At 49.4% G+C, this 22563-nt stretch overlaps 1 protein-coding gene across 1 annotated transcript in view; it reads right to left on the bottom strand.

Moving 5' to 3' along the window:
• The window catches only part of PARP1 (poly(ADP-ribose) polymerase 1), a 921075-nt gene that overhangs the window by 419867 nt on the left and 478645 nt on the right, over positions 1–22563 (bottom strand). The window contains exon 12 of the mRNA XM_069608683.1: positions 21602–21734. Within this exon, the coding sequence (XP_069464784.1) occupies positions 21602–21734 (133 nt within the window). The remainder of the gene's footprint in view (positions 1–21601; positions 21735–22563) is intronic.

The following is a 22563-nucleotide window of genomic DNA, read 5'->3' as shown; positions in this document are numbered from 1 at the left end:
ACGTCGACAAGGCGTGTCTGTAACACTATCCCTATAGTGATGTGCGTTGTACCCACAATCCCTCACGCGTCGAGGTCCCTCTGTTTGTATTTTTCTGCCCTGAGGGAGCCTTCTAGACGTGAGTGAGTACAGAAAAGAGATATAAAAGGAAGTCTATGTTCCTTCCATCCGAGCGGGGAGGAAGGGTGGGCGCATGTGAATCTAAGCAGATACAACCATCAGAAATGCTTTTACGGTAAGTAATGCATTGTCTTCTGATGTTTGTTAATCTGCTTAGAATCACATGCTGTGCATAGACTAGCGAGCAGTACCCGGAGTTGGCGGTGGGTTATGAGAAGGAACAGTAAAGAAAAGATGTCTCAATACTGCCTGTCCCACCTGGGAGTCAGATCTTGAGTGTGCATCTAGGCAGTAGTGTTTTGTAAAGGTGTGCACAGAACTCCAGGCAGCCGCTTTGCAGATGGACTCAAGGGGAACATTTGCAATGAATGCTATGGATGCCCCAGTGCCTCGAGTGGAATGTGCTCTTGGCTTGAAGGGTAGTTCTCTCTTAGCAAGAGTGTAACAGAGAGTGATGCATTGTACAATCCATCTAGATATAGTGGACTTAGAGACTGCATCTCCTTCTCTTCCTGCTGCCACCGAGACAAAGAACTGATTAGTCTTTCTCAGTGATCTGGTTCTTTCCATGTAGAACATGACAGCTCTGCGTACATCTAGTGTATGCAGACTTTTTTCTCCCAAGTTGGAAGGGTTTTGAAAGAACGTTGGTAGTTCTATAGATTGGTTTACATGAAATTTAGAGATGAATTTTGGTGCAAACCTTGGGTGTGTGCGAAGAACCACCTTATCCTTGTGAACTGATACGAAGGGGTCTAATACAGAAAGAGCCTGTAGTTCACTTACTCTCCTAATGGAGGTGATAGCTATTAGGAAAGCAGTCTTAAGAGTGAGGTATTTAAGAGTTGCCTTGTGCATGGGTTCGAAAGGAGTGCCCATGAGTCTAGAAAGTACCACGTTTAAGTCGCATCCGGGAGCTGGGCTAGCTATTGGGGGGGTGTATTCTTTTTACCCCCTCCATGAAGGCCTTTATAACTGGTATCTTCCACCACGACACTTTAAGTTGGGAAGTGGTGTATGCAGAAAGTGCCGCTAGGTGGACTTTAATGGAAGTAAACACTAGACCTGAATCCAGTAAATGGGTCAAGTACAGAATAATGTTAGTGGCAGAGCAGTCAACCGGGTTGATGTTCTTACTTCTACACCAGATGACAAATCTTCTCCACTTGCTAGAATAGCAGTGGCGAGTATTAGGTTTTCTGGCTTCCCTGAGGATGTCCATACATCTCTGAGGGAGATGTAAATGTCCAAATTCTATGATCTCAGGAGCCAGGCTGCTAAGTTCATGGTCTGAGGGCATGGATGCAGTGTCCTGCCCTTTTCTTGTGACAGCATGTTGTACGGGCAAGGAAGTTTCATTGGGGGAGATAGGGACATCTCCATCAAGTGAGCGAACCATGGCTGCCGGGCCCACATTGGGGCCACTAGTATCATGGTCACCTGCTCTTGGTGCATCTTGTGCACCACCTTGTTGAGGAGGGGAGTCGGGGGAAAGGCGTAAACAAATTTCCCTGACCATTGAATCAACAGACCGTTCCCCTTGGACTGGTTCTGGGGGTACCTGGAGGCGTAACTTTGGCATTGTGAGTTCTCCAGGGTTGCGAACAGGTCTATTTCCGGGAAACCCCATTGCGTGAAGACGTTTAAGACGATGTCTTCTTGCAATTGCCATTCGTACTGTTTGGGTAGGGGGAAGTCTCTGCTGAGTTTGTCTGCTAGCAGATTGAGTTCCCCTGGTACATGTTGTGATAGTAGGAACATGTTGTGTTTGAGAGCCCACTTCCATATATTCTGGGACAGCTTGGACAGTCCTGGAGAGAGTGCCCCCTTGCTTGTTGAGATAGTACATGGCTGTGGTGCTGTCTGTGAAGACCATCACTGTCTTTCCTTGTAAGTGTTTCTGAAAGGCTTTCAGTGCTTTGAACACTGCTAATAGTTCCAGCAGGTTTATATGTTTGGAAGCTAAGCTCGGAGTCCACACTCCGTGAGCAGTCTGATGGGATAGGTGAGCCCCCCATCCTGTAAGGGATGCGTCTGTGGTTAGAGTGGCTTCCACTGCGGGTGTGGCAAAAGTTTTCCCTAATAACAGGTTTTCCTTTGTCCACCACCGTAGCGAGGGAACCAAGGCCTGCGAGACCACCACTAGATCGTCCCATTGTCCGCTGGCCTGACACCACTGGCTGTAGAGCCACTCTTGCATTGGGCGCATGCGCAGGCGCGCGTGAGGTACCAAATAAATACATGACGCCATCATCCCTAGCAAACGCATTGCTTTGCGTACCGTAACCTCTCGACCTGCCACATAATGGGGGATCTGAAACAGCATGTTTTGGACCCTCTCGTTGGAGGGGAAGACGAGGCCGTCCTTTGTTAGAATTAGAGCCCCTAGGAATTGTTTGATTTGGCTGGGGTCTAAGCTGGACTTCTTTTCGTTGATGGAGAAGCCCAGTTGGGACAAAAGGTCTACGGTCCGTTGGGAATTGGAGAAGCATGTTTCGTAAGAATCCCCTGTTATGAGCCAGTCGTCGAGGTACGGGTAAATCGGGATGGATAATCTGCGCAGGTGGGCCGCTGCCACTGCCAGTACTTTCGTAAATACCCTTGGTGCAGATGCTATCCCGAAGGGTAGTACTTCTAACGCTCACCTGATTCTCGCAGAGGCGCCGGTCTTGACTGGGCGACTACCGTATCTTCAAAGGTGATGTGTAGCACCCGGTTGGCTCTTTGGGCTGGACCTCTGTGCACTGTATGCCTGACGTGTAGAGTAAGATGTCTGCAGATAGAAAATATGGGGTTAATGAACTGGGGTTATTGGGGTGTCCCTATCTCTTTCCTCTTCTCCTCTCCTGTAGACCCCCAAAGGTTAACGCTCTCACCTTAGGTAAGTGAATGCCGAGCTCTCCATCTGCCTCGGGGCAGGGTGCTGTAACCAGTTTCTTCACTGGATAGGTAGCGCAGGCCTCTTGACTTCAGAGGACTGCTGTCCGTCGTTTACTGCACGAACGGTAAGTTTCGAGTCATTCAAATGTCTTTAAAGTCTTTAGTAATGATGTCTCTTGTTTTGCAGGGTTCCGGCGATGGCGGATGACGGGCTGAAGTGAGTTGAAGATGGAGCCCGTGTGATGAATAGAAGCGCCTGGAAGCACGTAAGTAAGCGCTTGTTGCCTGCTTCACTATGCGCTCTAACTGTCTTTTTATTTTGCAGGTACGAGTTCGGAGCTGCTGCAGGGTGCCGGAATACCCACTGGATTAGATGTGGAAAGGAGTAATGGCACGTGAGTATTAAAGTTCCCCAATGTCTTTAAACGCACCTTGTTTTGTCTTTCAGATGCGGGATGCAGCGCCGAAGGCCTCCGGAGCGTGCGAAGAGTTGGTAAACTTTTGTCTTTCAGATGCCGGAATGCTAACCTGTTCTTTCTTGTCTTTATAGGTGTTGCTGAAGACTGGATTCAGGATGGTAAGCCTTTGCCTTTCAGATGCCGGAATGCTAACCTGTTCTTTCTTGTCTTTATAGGTGTTGCTGAAGACTGGATTCAGGATGGTAAGCCTTTGCCTTTCAGATGCCGGAATGCTAACCTGTTCTTTCTTGTCTTTATAGGTGTTGCTGAAGACTGGATTCAGGATGGTAAGCCTTTTTCCTTAGGCCCAGGACCGGATGCAGAAGACACGATGAGCGTTCTGCTGCAGAGGTTGCAGAATAACGCAAAGCAAGATTCATCCACCGGGTGTGGTTTAAATAGCCTCCTGTAGTGCTTAGGTGTCTCCTTCCACAGCCACGCCTAAGTAAGAAAAGAGTTCCTGGTAAGAAAAGAGTTCCTGCCTTCCAGAAGAGTTCCAGTGTTCTGAATCTAGGGAGTGGCTCCAGCCCCACCCAACAGGAAAAGTAGTTCCAAAGGATCAGAGGCTCAACTGGCAGGCAAGTAAGCAGCATGGTCTGCTGAAGGTAAGTCCACCCAAGCATTATGAGCCCGGCGCTGGCGACTGGGACTGGGCATATTTATGAGCCTGGTGCCACTGGCTGGGTCCAAAAGGTCCCAATTGGGACTGGTTGGCACTCGGAACCTGGGTTATAGATCTGCTTCCAAGGGAGTTGGGAAAACCCTGACCTTTTGGAAGCAGAGATCATGACAGTACTCTGAACTGGTAGTGTTTGTTCTCCATCTTGAACCTGAGGTATTTTTCGTGCGCTGGCAACATTAAAATATGAAAGTATGCATCTTTCATGTCTAGTGTTGTCATGTAATCCCCCTGTGACAACAGTGGGATTACATCCTGCAAGGTTACCATACGAAACTTTTGGGGTTTGACAAAATTGTTCGCTGGACGCAGATCTAATACAGGGCGCATGGTTAAATCCTTTTTGGGTACAAGGAAGTACACTGAATAAATACCTTTTGTTACCTGCGATAGGGGGACAGCCTCTATAGCTTCTTTTTTCAGTAGCTCTTCTACTTCTTGAAGAAGAATAGTGAGGTGTTCCGGTGTCATGCGCCGGTTCTGTGGGGGTCTGTATTTTGGGGAACCGTTGAATTCGATGCAGTATCCGTGGGCTATGGTGGATAATACCCAGCGGTCTGACGTTATTCCCTCCCATGCTGAAAGGAACGATGTTAGCCGGCCCCCGACCGGTGATGCATGAGAGGGGACCCGAATCTTTGGGTCATTTGTTGGTATTGGGCGTGGGGCCTTTTGGACTGGAGCCGCGCCCTCTTCCTTTGCCACGACGTTGGCCTCTTTGACTGAACTGGGTGCTTTGGTTAGAGGGCCAATTGGTAGCAGAGTAAAATTGTTGTTGGCTTTGCTGCTGGCGTTGGCCACGAAAGGAGCGTCTATTGCCATAGCTGCGTCTGTTAGGTGGCCTAGAAATTTGGTCAAGAGTCTTGATGGTATCAAACTCCTTCTTCGCATGTTCTAGGGCCTCATCAACTGCTTTCCCAAACAGATGTGTTTGCTCTATGGGCTTATTTATTAGGGAAGCCTGGGTTTCTGGCTTAAATCCCGAATTGCGCAGCCAGACATGGCGTTTGAGAAGTATTCCCTGAACCAGGGAACGTCCAGCTGTCTCTGCGGCATCCAAGGAGTTCTTTACGATGCCCTGGTTTACAAGAGTTCCCTCTGATATAGTAGCCAACAGGCGTGAACGCAGGGGTTCTGGTGCGTCCTCTGCTTCGCTGCGCAGCTTGCTCCACTGTGCATCTGCGTAGCTAGCTAATAGGGAATTGTTATTCGCAATCCTAGTTGAGAAGGCGGCATAGAGCTTCTTGCCCTCTTTGTCAGGTGGTGCCTCACTAGTAGATAGTGGTACACCCGCTCTTTCTTGCGTTAGTAACTACCAGAGAGTCCGGAATAGAATGTCCCCTGATGTACAAAGGGTCAGAAGACGAAGGGCTGAAGAGCTTTTCTATCCGAGGGTTGACCCCTCTGACTAAGGCCGGATTGGAAAGGGAAGGAGTTATTCTTCTCCTTATAGAAGCCAGGAGCGGAATGGACTGACTGACCGGGGCTTTTTCTTTAATAACTTTTTCTACAAAGTCTATGTCCGGAAGAGTCTCCCCTGTGTCTATTTCAAAATGCGCTGCTGCCTTGCGCAATAGTGCATTAAGTGAAGGCTGGTCATCTATGGGGGAGGTGTTCCCAATAGGTGAGTCCTTGGGAGGAGAAGGGTGAAAGACATCAGGGTCTGAGTGCACTGATGGGGACTGCCAAGGCTGCACTGATGGGGAGTGCCAGGGCTGTGAGGTAGCTGTATCTTCCTCAAAAGCTCCTGCGCTAGTGTAAGGGTCTTCCTCAAACCTCTCCTCCTCATGTTCTTCCTCTCCACCTAAACACTCCTCATCTTCCTGGAGGTATTGCTCCTCTTCAGTGAGGTCATATGCATCTGTAGAAGGGGGAAACAGCCTAGGAATCTTGACCCTAGGGTCATCCTGGGTCCATTCTCTTGGTCTTTTGGGTGTGGGTGGGTTTTGGCTACCCAAAAACCTCTCCATCTTTTCCATACAAGAATTGAGTCTTTCCATGGTCTCATGGGGAACCCCTGAATAGTCTAGAGGGGGAAAATCAGTGTTATCACCTTCAAAACGCTTCGAACGCTCCCACAACGTCGACGAAAGGTTTCCGTCGCCCTCAGAAAAGCCCTCCGGTAGTTCAGAAGTGCCTTTAGATGAATGGGGCAGTTCCTGGCTACTCTTGTGCTTTTTCGGCGTTTCTATTTCCTTGGGTGCGGTATTCGACGTCTGTTTCGTCGTCCGCTTACGTTTATCCTCGGAAACAATTCTCGCCAGACTCTCGACGACGAGTTCGTCAGTCGAGGGTTCTGGAGTCGGCGTTGCCTGCGCTGCGCGTTGTTTTTCGACGGCCGCTCTATGGAGCGTTACGTCGGATGTTTTTGAGGTAGCGCCCGTGTTAGATGAAAGCCCAATCGCTGGTCGCGGCTGCGTTTGCGGGTGGGGCTTGAGACCCTTGCGGTCTGAGGTCGACGCCGGAGTGCCCTGCGTCCCCTTCGGCGCTGGTGGATCCTTCGTCCTCGACGAAGAAGAGCCGTGGGTTGTGTGCTTAGGCCTATGGGGTCTGTGTGCGTCCTTGTCGCCGGGATGTTCATCCCCATAAGCAGGGCGTGAGCCGAGCCCGTCGGAGCCGGGGACGGACGTCGAGGAGCGCGAGCGCTCCTTCTGGGGGTTAATGACTTCCGTAACGGACGTCGAGTTATCACCCTCCTCGTCACTTTCTGTAACAGCGGGTGAGGAAACTGACTTCGACATAGCGTAGTCCACCCACCTCTTAACTTTCCGTTCTTTAAGTGTTCTTGGTTTCAAGAGCTTACAGGCCGCGCAGCTGTCCTCTTTATGATCGAGGGGCAAGCAACGATTACAGAGCTTGTGTTTGTCCTTCCAAGTGTATTTGCCCCTACAGCGTGGGCAAAACTTAAAAGGTGTCCTCTCCATAGCTGAGGCAATAAAAACTGGTGATAACAACCCCAAGGGAAAGATAGGGGAGAAAGAAAGACATTCTCGACGAGAAGATAAAACTTCGAACCCCCACTCTCCCTACTGTATGTTGGCCGGCGAGGCCTGGCCACGTGTTCGGCAGCGCCGAGGGATCTCCTCCGTCTCTTCCTCTCCGTCGAAAACTTGCACGGCGGAGAAACAGCTTCACAGCTAACGTCGAGGGGAGGGATCTTTATAATAAGTATATATTAAGGACCGAGGTCCGTAGTAATTGTTTTGCAATGTCTCTCTAGGAGCTCCGCGTAAGGCGACCATAAGCTGGGCGGAAAAAAACAATCTGAGGGACCTCGACGCGTGAGGGATTGTGGGTACAACGCACGTCACTATAGGGATAGTGTTACAGACACGCCTTGTCGACGTCCCCTTTTCGACTACGAAAAACAAAATGCAATACTCCGCAGTGACCACTGGATGTCGGACCTATGCACAGCATGTGATTCTAAGCAGATTAACAAACATCAGAACCTTGTTTACCTGAAAAATAGGGACGGCTTCTATGGAAAGATGGTAAATGCCCCCCGACCAGGGTGACATGGGAGGGGGAACTGGATCTGTTGGTCATTTCTGACCAGAGGCTGCGGCTCCTGTGGGATTGGGGCCTCTACCTCTGCCGCGTGTCTGACCGCTAAATGGGTAATAGGCGTGGCTTCCTGATGTTTGTCAAGAGTTATAGTTTCCTGTGCTGTATGTCATGATCCATGCCTCAGACCCCCTTAGGTATAACAGCTCCATGGCAATAGTGGGGCTAAATCCCTTCACACTGGTCCCAAGGGTCTTAAAACTCCATCAGAAACATACATGGAGTCAGTCCTGGCACCTTTGGCACCAGGCTCATTATCAGGAATAAAGCAATACCAGTTTTGGACCTTAATCTAACATGGAGGCCTATTACACAGCTCAGTTCTTTAGAACCAAGCCATGCGGTCTAGTGTTGTGGGTTTGGCTGGGCCTGGAACTACTTTACCTGGGCTATTTAAACCACACCCAAACTGCAGAAAACGGTTCGCGTTATTCTGCACTCCTGTAGCGTAACACTCACCGTGTCCAGCTCCTGCTTATCTGCTTCTCCGGCGGCCCGATCCTCAAGCCCTAGATCTGGATTCCATTAATAACCTGGAAGAACAAGGACAGCATTAGCTAGCAAGAACACTTACCTGTGAAGTAACCGGTCTTGAATCCATCCTGCGCTTCGCTTAACTTGCCCATCTCTGGATGTCACTGCAACCTGCAAGGGAGAAGGAACAAGGTCAGCATTAACAAAGCACTTACCTGGGCAAGCAGCACTTCGATCGCTCATCACTCCGGAACATCACCGCAACCTGTACAAAGAACGGAAGAGAACACAGGATAGCAATTAAAATAAACAGTGCAGCGCTCTGTGCATCAATAACTCATCGTGGTCTTCGCCGTTGGCGCGGCAACTCCGAGATCGCAACCATCCCTGTGAAAGCAAAAAGAGACCTTGTTATGGAACAGCGTAGTGGAGCAAGACGCCGAGAAGACAGAAAACGGAGGGAAAGAAAGAGACAGAATAAAGATGGAAAAGACATTATAACTCACCTGGAAGACAGCAGAGTCAGAGTCACAGCCGGGCACACGGACCAGTGAAGCAACTAGGTCCACGGAACGCCCGTATCAACCACGCGCCCCTGCACAGAGACGCAGGACAGAGTTCAACGCACAAAAACATAAGTGAGCAATAACCCCAGGGGAAGGGATTTGGAGCAGAGGGAAGTGGAAGTCCACCCATTACAGAACAAGTATCTTAACCCTCCATTCTCCTGTTATAGGCGCTACCCAACGTCTGGCAAATAGCCAAGCAGAGGGTTCCGGGATAGCGCTTATACCTCCATCCAGTATCGTGTGGCACCCCCGTGCATACCAGGTGAGCGTAACACTGTAGTTGTTCTAACTAGCACAAGAACCACCTCCCCTTCGGGGGGAAGGTTTCTGAGTTATTTGTTGCAAGGATTTAAGAGTCTCATGCTCTTTCTTGTCCGTCTCCAGGGCGTTGTCAACCGCCTTCTTAAAGAGATTGGTCTCTTCTATGGGTTTGTTGATAAGAGTGGCCTGTGTTTCAGGCATGAACCCCGAGTTGCGAAGCCAAGCTTGCCGCTTGAGTAGAGTGCCCTGGGCCAGAGACCTGCCTGCTGTCTCAGCAGTGCCCAGAGTGTTCTTGAATATATTCTGATTTACCTGCCTGCCCTCGGCCACGATGGTGAGAAGCCTGGACCTAGCGGGTTCAAGAACCACCTGAAGACCTTGTACAAGGTTCGATCGTGCTTCTGCATAACTGCCCAGCAGCGTGGTGTTATTCGCTATGCGTGTGGTGCATGCAGCCGGCCAGGTAACACGCTTACTTAGGGCGTACAACCTTTTGGATTCCTTATCCGGAGGTGCCTCCCCCGTAGCAAGGGGTACCCCTGCCCGTTTACGGGTGGTAGTGACTACCAAGGAGTCGGGGTGTCGTGGCCTTTAATATATTCAGGGTCCGAAGGAGCTGGCCCAAATAGTTTTTCCACTCTTGGGTTCACTGCCCGGGGTCTTAGCTGGTGTGACCAGGGAGGGGGCCAATCTTCTTTTAACAGAATTTAGAAGGGGTAAGGCTTAGCTTGAGGGGGGTTTCTCTTTGAGAATGTCCTCCACAAAGTCTTGTTTGGGTACCTCCTCCTGAGTAGTGTTCTGAAAGTCATCTGCTGCCTTCCTTAAGATGGCATTGAAGGCCATTTGGTCGTCTACAGGCGAGGCCTGGCGAGCCCGGTTGGATGGAGGAGAATACAGGCATAGAACATCGGTGTCCTGATCTTGCGTGGGGAACGTCCATGGCTCAGTTTCTACTTGCTGGGTTTCCTCCCAGTTGTCCACGGCATCTTCGCTGTAGATGTCCTGGTAAGTGTCCATCTGGACCACATCTTCATGGTGGACAGAAGATGAGGGCTGAGAGTCAAGATTTTCTTGGAAATGTGAAGCTGATCTTAAAGGAGGGTCTTATGAGATCTCTTAGGGCACGAGTGCACAACTTACGACCCGCGGGCCAATTGCGGCCGCCATGCCATTTTGTCTGCCCCGCCAGCAACAATCAAATTCCTAATGGAGTGTGGCCCGCAAGCCGCATCGGCCACCCTCCATTGGGAAATGCACCAATGGAGTGCCAGCACTATGGCTGGCGTGGTCAGTAAGGCTTTATGCCGGAATGCATTTCAGCCTTGCCACGCCAGCCTTAGTGCTAGAAGCCTCGCCAGTGTTCTAGCACGTCTGGTAAACCCATATGATTGTTGTGGGGGGCGTGCGCGTGTGTGCGTGCATGCGTGCGCGCGTGTGTGCGTGTGTATGTTGAGATGATGGGGGGAGGCTGGGGAGTGGTGTCGGGTCTCTATGTGCGTTTGTATGTCTGTGCAGTGTATGTTGAGATCAGGTGGGGGTGTCGGTCTGTCAGTATGTTTATGTGTCTATGGGCAGTATATGCTGAGATGGGGGTGGGAGGGGTTCGGGTCTGTATGGGTGCATAGTGTATTGGTGTATGCTTGTTAGTCTATATGCAGGGGTGGGGGTTGGGGTATGTATGCAAGGTGCATGCTTGGTGGCATGGGGCATAGTGTTTGGTTGGGGGTGGGAGCATGGGGCATAGGGTTTGGTTGGGGGTGGGAGCCATGGGGCATAGGGTTTGGTAGAGGGGTGGGAGCCATGGGGCATAGGGTTTGGTAGAGGGGTGGGAGCCACGGGGCATAGGGTTTGGTAGAGGGGTGGGAGCCACGGGGCATAGGGTTTGGTAGAGGGGTGGGAGCCATGGGGCATAGGGTTTGGTAGAGGGGTGGGAGCCACGGGGCATAGGGTTTGGTAGAGGGGTGGGAGCCATCGGGCATAGGGTTTGGTAGAGGGGTGGGAGCCATCGGGCATAGGGTTTGGTAGAGGGGTGGGAGCCAGGGGGCATAGGGTTTGGTTGCGGGTGGGAACCATGGGGCATGGTGTTTAGTTGAGGGGTGGGAGCCATGGGGCATAGTGTTTGGTTGAGGGTGGGAGCCATGGGGCATAGTGTTTGGTTGAGTGTGGGAGCCATGGGGCATAGTGTTTGGTTGAGGGGTGGGAGCCATGGGGCATAGTGTTTGGTTGAGGGTTCGGAGCCATGGGGCATAGTGTTTGGTTGAGGGTGGGAGCCATGGGGCATAGTGTTTGGTTGAGGGTGGGAGCCATGGGGCATAGTGTTTGGTTGAGGGTGGGAGCCAGGGGGCATAGTGTTTGGTTGAGGGGTGGGAGCCATGGGGCATAGTGTTTGGTTGAGTGTGGGAGCCATGGGGCATAGTGTTTGGTTGGGGGCATAGTGTTTGGTTGAGGGGTGGGGGACATGGGGCATAGTGTCTGGTTTGGGGGTGGAGGCCATGGGGCATACAGTGTTGCACTCCACATGAGTGAACTGAATAGTAAAGCCAAAGCAGGCAGTTAGGAGATGTACATCCTTTGCTTTTTGAGAAGTATAGCAGTCCAAAATAACAGAATGTCCAATCAAGGGGCAATAATATATATAATTTAATTAAACAGACTATGTGCACTAACTAAGTAGAAATACATTATAACAATGGAAAATGTGTAGTACAAAATATAAGTTTTAAATGCATATAAAAATAGTTACACCTCAAAAACGCATTCTTTTTCCATGTGTTTAATACAAATTGGGGGTTAAAAAAGCCTCCTGCCGCACCACGCCTACCGCCCCACCCACATTTACTTTTCGGCCCACTATAGCCATAATGCAAGGTACTTTTGTCCCCCTGTCAAAATCAGTTGTGCACCCCTGTCTTAGGGGAAGGATGCTCAGAAAGCGAGAAAATCCTTTCAAGACGATCCATGCACCCTTCGAATTTCTCCCTTGTCCGCTTAGAGGAACCAGAAGGGCGTAAAGGTGGAAAAACGTTTTCCGCCCTTTGGCGTCGAAATTGGTCTCCAAGAGTGCTGGACAGAAACTCCTGACTGTCTTCCTAGGTTTCGTGAGTATTGGGGCACCATGGCGTGTCTTTAGACTTGCCTGCGGCGCGCTCCATGCGTTTTGACGGCGTAGGTACCAGCCCAACTGCCGAAGTAATCCTCTTGATACTGTCCTCAATCTCCGCCGAATCGGCATGAGTTAACGGATCAGAAGGCTTATCGGTAGATTTACCATCTACAGCGGCGTTAAAGGCCTAGCGGTAGATTTTTGGGCTGGGGAAAGGCCAGGAGGCCTAGTAGTAGGTTTCGGGTCTACGGGGCCTTTAGGGACCGTCGGAGCGTCGAAAGACCGCGCTTTGGCGTGTAATCCCCATTTAGGGGTAGCGCCCTTGTTTTTGGAGTGCCCAGTCGCAAGACGCTGCTGCGGATGCGAGGAAGGCTGCTGATCTACCCGATCAGAGGAATCCCCCGAAATTTGACGCCATGTTGGCGCTTTCACCTTTTCCGACAGATCCGTCGAAATCGGTGGTGGGGTTTGTGTGCTTAATGTTTCGTGTTCTTTGTACACCCCTGTCACCAGGTGTTGTCCCTGAAGCGAGACTTGTGTCAGGCCTTGAGGGGTCGGGGACGGGCGTGGTAGACCTAGAAGTGTCCGCCTCAAGGTCTATAACATCCAATACGGATGTTTGGTCATCGGAAGTGACCCTGTCACTTTCGGCGGGTGTGGCGGTGGGGGAAGAGTTCAGCCCTCGACATACCATATGCAGCCCACCGCTTTACACAGCGCTCCTTAAGGGTTTTAGGCCGAAGGAGTTTACAAGCCGCACATCGCTTCTCGTCATGATCTAAGGGGAGACAAGAATTACACATTCTGTGCTAGTCTTTCCACGGGTACCTTACCCTACACTTAGGGCAGAACCTAAATGGTGTCCTTTCCAAGCGAAAGGTATAAAGAAAGAGAACCAGACCTAGAGGGCAAAGAGGGGGAAAGAGGAAAGGCATAACAAAAGATATGGCCACCCCGAACCCACTCTCCCTACTGTGTAGGCTGGCCAGACGGCCCGGCCACGTGGATGACTCAGCCGCCGGATCTTGGGCGCCGAAATCCGCCGTCAAAAATTCCCATAGTCTCCGTCGAGGTTGCTTGAATCGCTGTTGAAGTGACTCAAGGGGGAATAACCAACAAAGTCAGAATATAGATAAACAATGTCTCTTATGAAGAGCTCCACTATAGCGCAACCAGTATCTGCGCAGAAAAAAACTATCTGAGAGACCTCGGCGCAAGAGGGATTTTGGGTTCACTACACCTCACGATAGGGTTTGTGTTACAGACATGCCTATGCCGACGTCCCCCTTCGGTCCCCGAAAGACAAGATGCAATACTCTGTGGTGACCATTGGATGTTGGACCACTATGGCAGCCATCTTCAGAATTGGAACCACGTGAAGTGGCAGTATGACCAAGAGCCGCCACAGAGGTGAAGGAAGGAGGGTTCGCATGTGAATCCATGCCAGACCCATGCTAGAGAACAAAAGTTACTGGTAAGTAACCTGTTCCTTCTCTAGCATGGGGTCTAGCAAGGATTCAAATGCTCATGAGTAAAGAATACATAGCAGCACATACACAACCACCGGAGGTGGCAAGGCGGAACAGAAACAATTACTCTTACCTACTCCCCAGGCTCAACTTCAAGCGAACAGGTTGCGCAGCATATCTTGCCCGACCCTGGACTCCTCTCTGGAATTCCTGGCAACGCAGTAGAATCTAATGAAGGCGTGTGTAGACCTTCACGCAGCAGCCCTGCAGATGTCCAGCAGTGGCACACCAGACAGGAACGCTGTCATTGCAGCGATCGCTCTGGTAGAATGGGCTCTCGGACAGCGAGGCAGTGGTCAGTTTACAAACAGGTGAAAATGAGTGATGCAGCCGGAGAGCCACCTGGAGACGGAAGCCTTGGACAAGGCCTTCCCATGGCTTACAGGACCAATGTTCACAAACAGTTGAGATGTCTTCCGGAAACTCTTTGCGCGAGCCACATAGAACTTCAGAGCACACGCCACATCTAGCGGGTGCAGAGTCCTTTCAGCCTTTGACGAAGGCGTTGGAAGAAACACAGGCAACACCAATGTTTCGTTGAGATGGAATTCCGATGGAACCTTAGACATGAAGGAGGTGTGCGTCTGCAGCACCGCCCTCATATTGTGGAAAGTCAGATAAGGCTGCTTTCAGGATAGGGCCTGGATATCACCAACTCTCCTGGCAGAGGTGATAGCCACAAGTAAAGCGGTCTTCCACAAAAGGTACTTGAGAGGGGATTGATGCATAGGCTCATAGGCCCCCCCACCTTATATGAGCCTCGTCAGAACCACGTTGAATTCACACACAAGGGAGGGCGCCTTCACTAGCGGAAACAATCGGAACAGTCCTTTAAAGATCTCCTTGACCAGACAGTGTGACCAAAGTGAAGACCATCCCCGAGACCTGGTGTAGTGAGAGATGGCCACCAGATGCAACTTTATGGGGGCGCAAGCCTGCTCTGCCCTCGCCAAGGACAATAAGTATGGAAGGACCTGCAGGGCCGTGACCTTAAGAGGGTTGATGTTCTGTGTCCTGCACCATGTCGTGAAACGTTTCCACTTGTGTCCGTAGCACTTCAGAATCGACAACGATCTGGCCCTGGCAAGCACCTCCCTGCAGTCCGGTGGAAGCTCGTTCCCACCCAACTCTAATGCTGCAGGAGCCAGGCCTTCAGGTTCAACGACCCTGGGTCGTGATGCAGGATTGCGCCTCCTTCACTGGCCAGCAGGTCCGCGACCACTGGCAGCTTGACTGGTGCCTACGTCGACAGGCTGAGAAGGTTCGGGTTCCAAATCTGCCTCGGCTATGCCGGGGCCACGAGGATCATCCTGCATTGGCACAGTTTGAGTCGATTGATGACTCGCAGCAAGAGGGGCACCAGACGAAACTCCTACAGGAACTGGCAATATTGGAGCGCACGCACCACCACCTTATCTGTTGACGGAACTCCTCATCGAGGACAATCTTGTCAGTGAAGCTTCCGGACACCTGGATCCAACAAGCATCCAGGAACTCCTGAAGACGTCGCATCCGCAACCTGCAGAGCCTGATCAGATAGATACATGACATCATGCCGAGCAGCGACTTGATGGTCCGCACCGTGGCGATCTTCAGTGCTAACAGCCGTTGCACCTTGCCGAGAATGGACGCTATGCTGTCTTCTGAGCGAGCCGCCAGGCAGGAGACCCGTGTTGAGCATGGACCTCAGGAACAGTTTTGCGATGGAATCAAACAGGCCTTCAGATAATTCATGGAGAACCCCAGATCCGTAAGCAGCCGGACGGTCCTCTCCGTGTGATCGACAGCAATTTCCCCTGACTTGGTATGGATGAGCCAGTCGTTGAGGTATGGGTACACATGTATTGCTTGTTGGCGCAGATAGGCCACCACTGGTGCCAGGCACTTCGTAAAGACCCTGGGCGCTGACTTCAGTCCTAAGGGAAGGGCCTTGGACTGGCAGTGCTTCCCGTGTACGACGAAGCGCAAGAATGTACAATGTTTTTCGGGAATGGGGACATGGAAGTGCATGCCCTCTAGTTCCAGCGCCAACAGGAAGTCTCCCTATAGTTGGCCAAGCACGTACTGCAACGTGACCATCCTGAATTTTTGGGACTTGATATATTGTTGAATCGTCGTAAATCTAGAATGGGCTTCCAGCCCCCAGTTGTCTTTTTTTTACTAAGTAGTATCTGGAGTAATCTCCGGAGCCACTTTGGCACCAGCTCCATGGCTCCCTTTAACATGGCCCCAAACCTCCAGCCGTAGCTGAGGGATGTGTAGTTCCTGCCAGGCCACCAGTGGTATTCGCGGACACTCGCTGAAACTCCAAAGTGTCTGTGGGCGAGAGCGTCCAGCACTGCTAGGGAGAATTCTCATAACTGTGCCAGATCCTACCACCGTAGAGCCCTCCAGTTCTTTTGCTAAACTTTGGGACTTTGAACTTTTTTCTGTTTGTTTTCTGTGTTTATTTTCTTTGGTTAATGGAGTTGTTTACACTCCATAGGAATCATCTTTTCATTTGTGTCACACAGCACCCTCAGTGCAGTGGCACAGGGAAACCTTTTCAGGCTTTCCCAAGATTTAAATACCTTCTCTGGGATAAACTACTGTTTCCCAGAGTAAGTAAGGTGAAATTGACTTTACTAGTCTTTAAATTCCTAGACCCAGCACACCCTATCTTACAATAGAGTGCTGCAGGGGTTACTTAGTATCCCCTGTGTCTAGATACTCAGGTAGCAGTCAAATGCTACCCTTTCCTCTCAAAATGGTTGGTGGCAGTGTTTTTACAACAAACTACCATGATTTTCCCCGACCGCGAACACCGGTACCGTTAAATCGTGGGAGACTTGTTTTTCAAGATGGCGTCTGAGCCCCGTCTGTAAAAACAGGTCCCGGTCTTTTTTCCCCATTTCTTTGTGGAAAGGTCCTTCTAGAGTTTTGCTTTGCCCGCCAAACTAGGTTTGGTTCCTTTGTTCATTCGCCTTTTGCGGGCTTCAGGGATGATGACCGCCTCTGGCGCCAGAGTGTCTGGGGTGGGCAGGAAGTGAGGGAGGTGCCGAAACTCCCTGTGCTTAGTATCCTAGGAGACCCAAATGCACTCTGGCATGATTGGCTGGCTTACTGTCCAGAAAGGACAGCCACACTGCTGGGTGAGTGGCAGCTAGGCTGGAATGAATGGGAGACAACTGTTTAAAAGGCAACTATTGGCTTGGAAGGCAGAGTCAACCACTGGAACTAAAGAACCGAAGACGAGCTGGAAGAGGACGGCTGCTGCAACTCCTGGACCATTGGTTTGCCCGGTGAAGCCCTGCTGCAGGTCCGAATCGCCAAGTTCATTTCGACAGAGAAGCCCTTCAAGGACGACTTCTTCCTTTGAGTTGATGGGACCAATGAACTCGTAAGCCACCTAGATACCATTCTCAGAGCTGGTTTTATTTTCCTCAGGGTGCTGCAGGAAACCGAATAGCTAGGGAGAAGGACACCAGTATCTGTGCCTGACGACAGCTACCAGAAGCAAAGATTTGCCAGCTTTGTGACCAGTCCCCATGCAGTGCGGGAGTCCCAAAGTCCTCCCTCTTGTCCCCACAACTGAGTCTCAGGAACAGCGAGATTTGCTGGAACTGCCAGGAACAGAAGTCCTCAGCTGCATCTTTTTCTTCAATATAAGATACTGTGAAAACCCGACCGAGAGAACTTACCTCTCACTGCAAAAGTGCGTGAAACTTTGGCAACTTGCAGGCCTAGTCAGCTTGTGACCCGACATACGATTCTTTCTTCTATGAACTACTTCTGAGAAACGTGGCTAAGACTTTTCCGTTTAACAACAAGAACCATTTTTTACTTCAAGACTCTAGCCCATTGACTTTGGCCTATTTATTGCATTGGAACAACTCCTCTGGTGAACTCAAACTATTTGCACTGTTTAAGAGTAACTATTATTCATTTTATTAACTTATGCCTTTTTGCTCCTACTTCAAATGCTCCGAATGCCATTTTGCTCCTCCTTCAAAGTAGTTTAAATGCCTCAGAACCAGATAGTGTGAATTATTCTAGTATATTTTTGTGTGATAGCGATTGCCTCCTTTTTGTGAATGTTTTCTAACTGACTGTGTAATAAATTATTAAGTGTTTTACCAAGAAACCTTGTGTACAAGAGTCTATTTGAATACCTGTGATTGTAGACCTCGGTGTAACCTCATTACAAGCTCACATTCCCTCTTGAGATAAGCTTTGCTGCTCAGCTCGCTACCAAAACTGTGTGGTACAGACTTATACCAAAGGTTAGATTTGCTTACACCTGTAGTCATAGTTGCGTGTAGTGGTCCCAGAGGGTACTGCATGCAAACTTTGCCTAACAGCGGAGAGATGCCGCAGTCTGCGTTTGTCGTCGTGTCCGTCCCTGTATCCCTAGGGGGGAGGGCACTGGCGGCTGGAGTGGAGATATAGGGTGCTGCTTCCTATTCAGTGGTGGTGGCCCAGGTGCCAACAGAGTTGCCACCGGTGGTGCCGTCGGCATCCTCTTCTGTATCTCAGACACCAGCGTGTGGAGAGTCGAAAGAATGTCCTGCAATAGATCTCTGGGAGGTGCTTGTGGAGTAGGGTCGCTGGGCCCAGCGCTTATGTCGTCATCCCCGGCGACATCATTGTCGCCCCCACCGGCGGAGACTACCTCCAGAAGAAATATCCATGCTCTGGAGTTCTTCTACAGCCTAGGCACCTTTTTTGGAGTCGTGAGGGATCGGTCTCAGGATAAGGGACGGTATTCCCTTTTCCGGGGTCTTTTCCACTGGTCTGGCTGAAGCCTCCCTCCTGTGAGGAAGAGCCACTCTGGATGCTGCTTGGGTACCCTGGACCCGATCAGCCCCTTTCGCCTTTGAAAAGGGCAGCTGCCATCAGCTCGATGGATCACGACGATTTAGCCTGTATCAACTGGGTCTTCACGGCCAGGTCTGACACCTTGTTTTGTTTGGCCTTCTCTGGTTTCTCCCGCAGCTTCCCTGGGGTAGCTGATTTTTTCTTTGATGAAAAACTGGAGCGATCACTGGAGATTGAGGCCGCTGGAAATAACGAACACGCCCTGACCGCCGCGGGACCTGCTTGCGTGGCGACCCCGACAGAACCGTTCTCTGGGTGCTGCTTGGTCTGGTCTTGGGCCCCCACGGATTGAGTGCCCTCAAAGGACTTAGAAGCCCGCTCAGACTGGCTGGATCTGGATGAGGCATGCCGCTGTGAACCACACAAGCCCTTGGCTTTGATCCACGCTGCCAGTCGGATGTGCTGATCCTTCATAATGCGCTTGGAAAAGCTGCGACAGATCTCGCACTCCTCCTCCCTGTGCGTCGGGTGAAGACAAAAAAAGGCACTGAAGGCTTGTCCTCCATGAAAAACTTCTGCAAACAGCAGCTGGTGCAGAGCTTGAAGTAGGAGGGTCTGTCCGCCCTCCTCCAACATGGTCCGGTGGTCGAAGAAGAAACACTCGACGATTCCGCCCTTGAGGGGCAGTGAAAGATGCTGAAAAACTGATCCCCGTTAGTCGGAAGAAGAAACGATGGAGCACACAGGCTTGATCGAACAAAAATAGGAATTTCCTAGCAGAAAAGTACAAAAAAAACACAAAGCTCTAAGAGCAAAACACGAGGACGTCCAACACTTGGTAAAAATCTGAAGAAGGCTGCCAGAGGAGGGGCTCAGGGAGAGGGAAGTCATTGGCTGTGGACAGTATGTCCCAGAGCTCAGTGATTGGTTCATAGGAGTTTAAGGCAAGATTGTATGCAGTACCCTGTGGGAGACTACACCAGCCTTGTCCTCTTGGCAATAGTTAACCTAACCTTTGGTATAATCATGTACTACACAAGTTGGTAGAGTGACTGAGCAGCAAGGCTCATCTCAAGAGGGGTCAATGTGAGCTGTAGGGTTATTACACAGAGCTTCACAGAGACAAGTATCGAAAATAAACACTTACACTCAAGGTTTCTTGATTAAACAATTATTTATTAATTTAACAGTCAGTTGAATAAGCCTTCTTTAGAAGGGAGCAATTATATTTAACACAAAAATCTACTTCAAAATACACACTCAGTTTCTTTAAATCGATAAATACCCATTTGGAATGGCACACAGATTCTTCCTACACCCTGAGGTGACTTAAATAACTGGGACACTGTGGACATTAATATATCACTGGTAGATTTAGAGCAATACTGAGGTTAGTGTCAAAAGGAGGAAGATGAGGGAATAAAACAATGGTTAACAAATATTCTTAAGCAGCTAAGTACTTTTTGAACCCTCCAATGCAAAGTAAATTCACCCTTTCCTGGGGGAAAGGCAAAGCACAAAGGCATAGGTAAGAAGAGTCTTTCAGGGAGCCTGGAAAGCCAATGTTAGTTGAGCAAAAAGTCTAGGTGAGCTGAAGCACTTGTATTGCACAATGTTTTAGATGTTTTTTGTAAAAGAATTAAATCACTGTACGGTCTCAAGCTGGGAGGCTTGTGAGTAGTAAAGCTGCAAGCAACTCTGCAAGAGCAACCAAGACAGACAAGTCTCAACTGAAAACTAGCAAGGTCCTGCTTCATTGGAGTCTGGAGGATCTTCTTGGAGCTCAGGTCCGACTTAAAGACACTCACTCGATTCTGGTGTTCCTCTCCATGGCAATCGGTTTCTGCAGCAGCAATTGGAGTACAGCCAGCTCTGAGACGATTTCCAGATGAGCTCGTCTTGGGGTCGATTGGTCCCACCAACCGAAGGAGAGATGTCGTCTTTTTAGGTCTTCTCTAGTCAAGGCTCATTCAGAGCTTGAGCACTGCAGCAGGGCTTCACCGGGCAAACCAACAGTCCAGGAGTTGCAGCAGGCCTCTCTTCCAAGTTCTTCGGATTCCTTCGTCCAGTGGTTGACTCTGCTTTCCAAGCAAAAAGCCTCGCCTTTTATGCAGGTTTCTCCCATTCATTCTTAGCCTAGCTATCAATATCACAGCAGGGTGGGTGTCCTCCGAGTACAGTCCTCAAGCCAATCACCTTTGTGTGCATTCCTGTAACCAAGGAGACTAAGCACAGGGAGTTTCGGGCACCTCCCTCGTTTCCTGCCCTGCAAGACACGCTGGAGCCAGAGGCGGCCTTCACCAGTGAATCCCGCCAAAGACAAAAACGAACTAAGGGACCAAACCTGGTTTGGTGAAGTTAGGGAGAATTTTCAGTTTAGTGCTAAATTCCTCCCACCTTAGAGACCCCCAGCTCTTTTGCTGAACTTCAGGACTTATTTCTAACATTGAGAGAGTGAGCCCTTTTTCTCATTCTCTCATGTATTATGATTTTGACCGTGTGTTTATTTTAACTTTGGAGTCTGAAACTCCTTAGGCATCATCTTTTACATTGTGACAAACACCTTCAGTGCAGTGGTACAGGGAAGTTTCTTCGATTTCTCAAAGGTTTAAATACCTTCTCTTGGATAAACTACTGTTTACAAGGAGCAGTGAAGTGAAATTGACTTTACTTACAAAATATAACTTTCTAGACCCAGCACACACTATCTTACCAAAGGGTGTTGGCGGGGTTACTTAGTATGCCCTTTCTCTAGTTTCTCATGTAACATTTTTATGTTCCCCTTTCTTCAATTAATGGATAAAAGGTAAATCATAAAAAGAGTAAAAGATTTAGTGAGAGGGGGGGGGGGAAGATTTATCACATTCATGTAAATCTTACCTAAAAGCAGTAAAAAGATCTAGGATAAACATTGGAAAACAGGTATTATAAAAAACAAGTCTTACATGGGCAGCAACACATCTAAAGGCATATATTATTGCAAAACCGCTGAAGCAGATTTTGAAAAGGAACTGCTGCTCAACAATGTATGGGGAGTTGAGCAGACCTTTGACGCGATACGCAATCACCAACAGACTAGAAAGCAAAATGGTTCCACTGACAAGGAAGGAGCATGAAGCTCTCTCCCAAATAAATCACATCACAACAAAGCCATGTGCTCTTACCTGGTCTCCTTATCACCCTCCAGCAGCTGTAGCTTGTAGTACGAGTTTGTTCCTCGAGTGATGTCTACCAAACCCAACGTTGCACTGAAGATTTTGCCTGTTTTTTCTAGGACATGAGCAGAATTCTCAAGGCCTAAAGCAACAAAAGAAAATACAAGCAAAAAAAGGACCAAAAAAAACCAAAAGTCAGTTATGCATCATATTGATTTCCATTATCTCTAGAATGATCATTTAAAAAAAGTGGGCACTTTCATGTACACTACAGTACAGTCCAGGAATCTATGTGTAAAATGGAATTCGGATGGTCCATGTTTTTATTAACAAACATGTACATTTCTAATATTCAACTGAACAATTGCTAAAGCTTATAATGCCTTCTTTTGCAATAAAGTGCACCAGGTAGGGAGTTCAAATGAAATAATACCCTCCACCCCATGGGATGCCGACACTGAGCTTCTCTGGGGATCTAATCAAGGCACGCGTTTTAGGCGTGAACACCAGGGAACGGCCACACAGATCGTCCTTCCAGTCCAGATAATGGGCTTCCTGAACAACGATTCAACTGAACATTTATTCGTTTGGGATACAAAACACGAGCATGATTCCAGAATAACACTTTGCATCCTCAGCATACGATTGGTGAAAAAGACAAAATATTTCAATTAACAGGAAAAATGTTTCTGGAATAAGAGTATAGAAAAGGTCTCTACTTATTAGTTTTAAAACAAAGGGACAGCCAGAGACAGAAATAACGTATTCTTTACTCATAACCGGTGCTCAACATAACTTTCAAACAGGTGGGTGGCTGCAAGAAGCAACAGTTAAGACAACACAGAGCATTTTACCTCCAGTCAATCAACTTAGGCTCATCTTTTCAGTATTGTTGCAAGGTTTTTCACTTCTGTTTGTTTTATTATTTATAATGCGCACCAGACTCGAGTGATCAGGGTGCAGAAAGATAC

The sequence above is a fragment of the Ambystoma mexicanum genome, chromosome 4q (genome assembly GCF_040938575.1).
Source record: "Ambystoma mexicanum isolate Mex_15411 chromosome 4q, UKY_AmexF1_1, whole genome shotgun sequence".
Lineage (NCBI taxonomy): Eukaryota > Metazoa > Chordata > Amphibia > Caudata > Ambystomatidae > Ambystoma > Ambystoma mexicanum.
The sequence above is the reverse complement of the archived record's forward strand: the minus strand, read 5'-3'. Positions and strand labels throughout refer to the sequence as shown.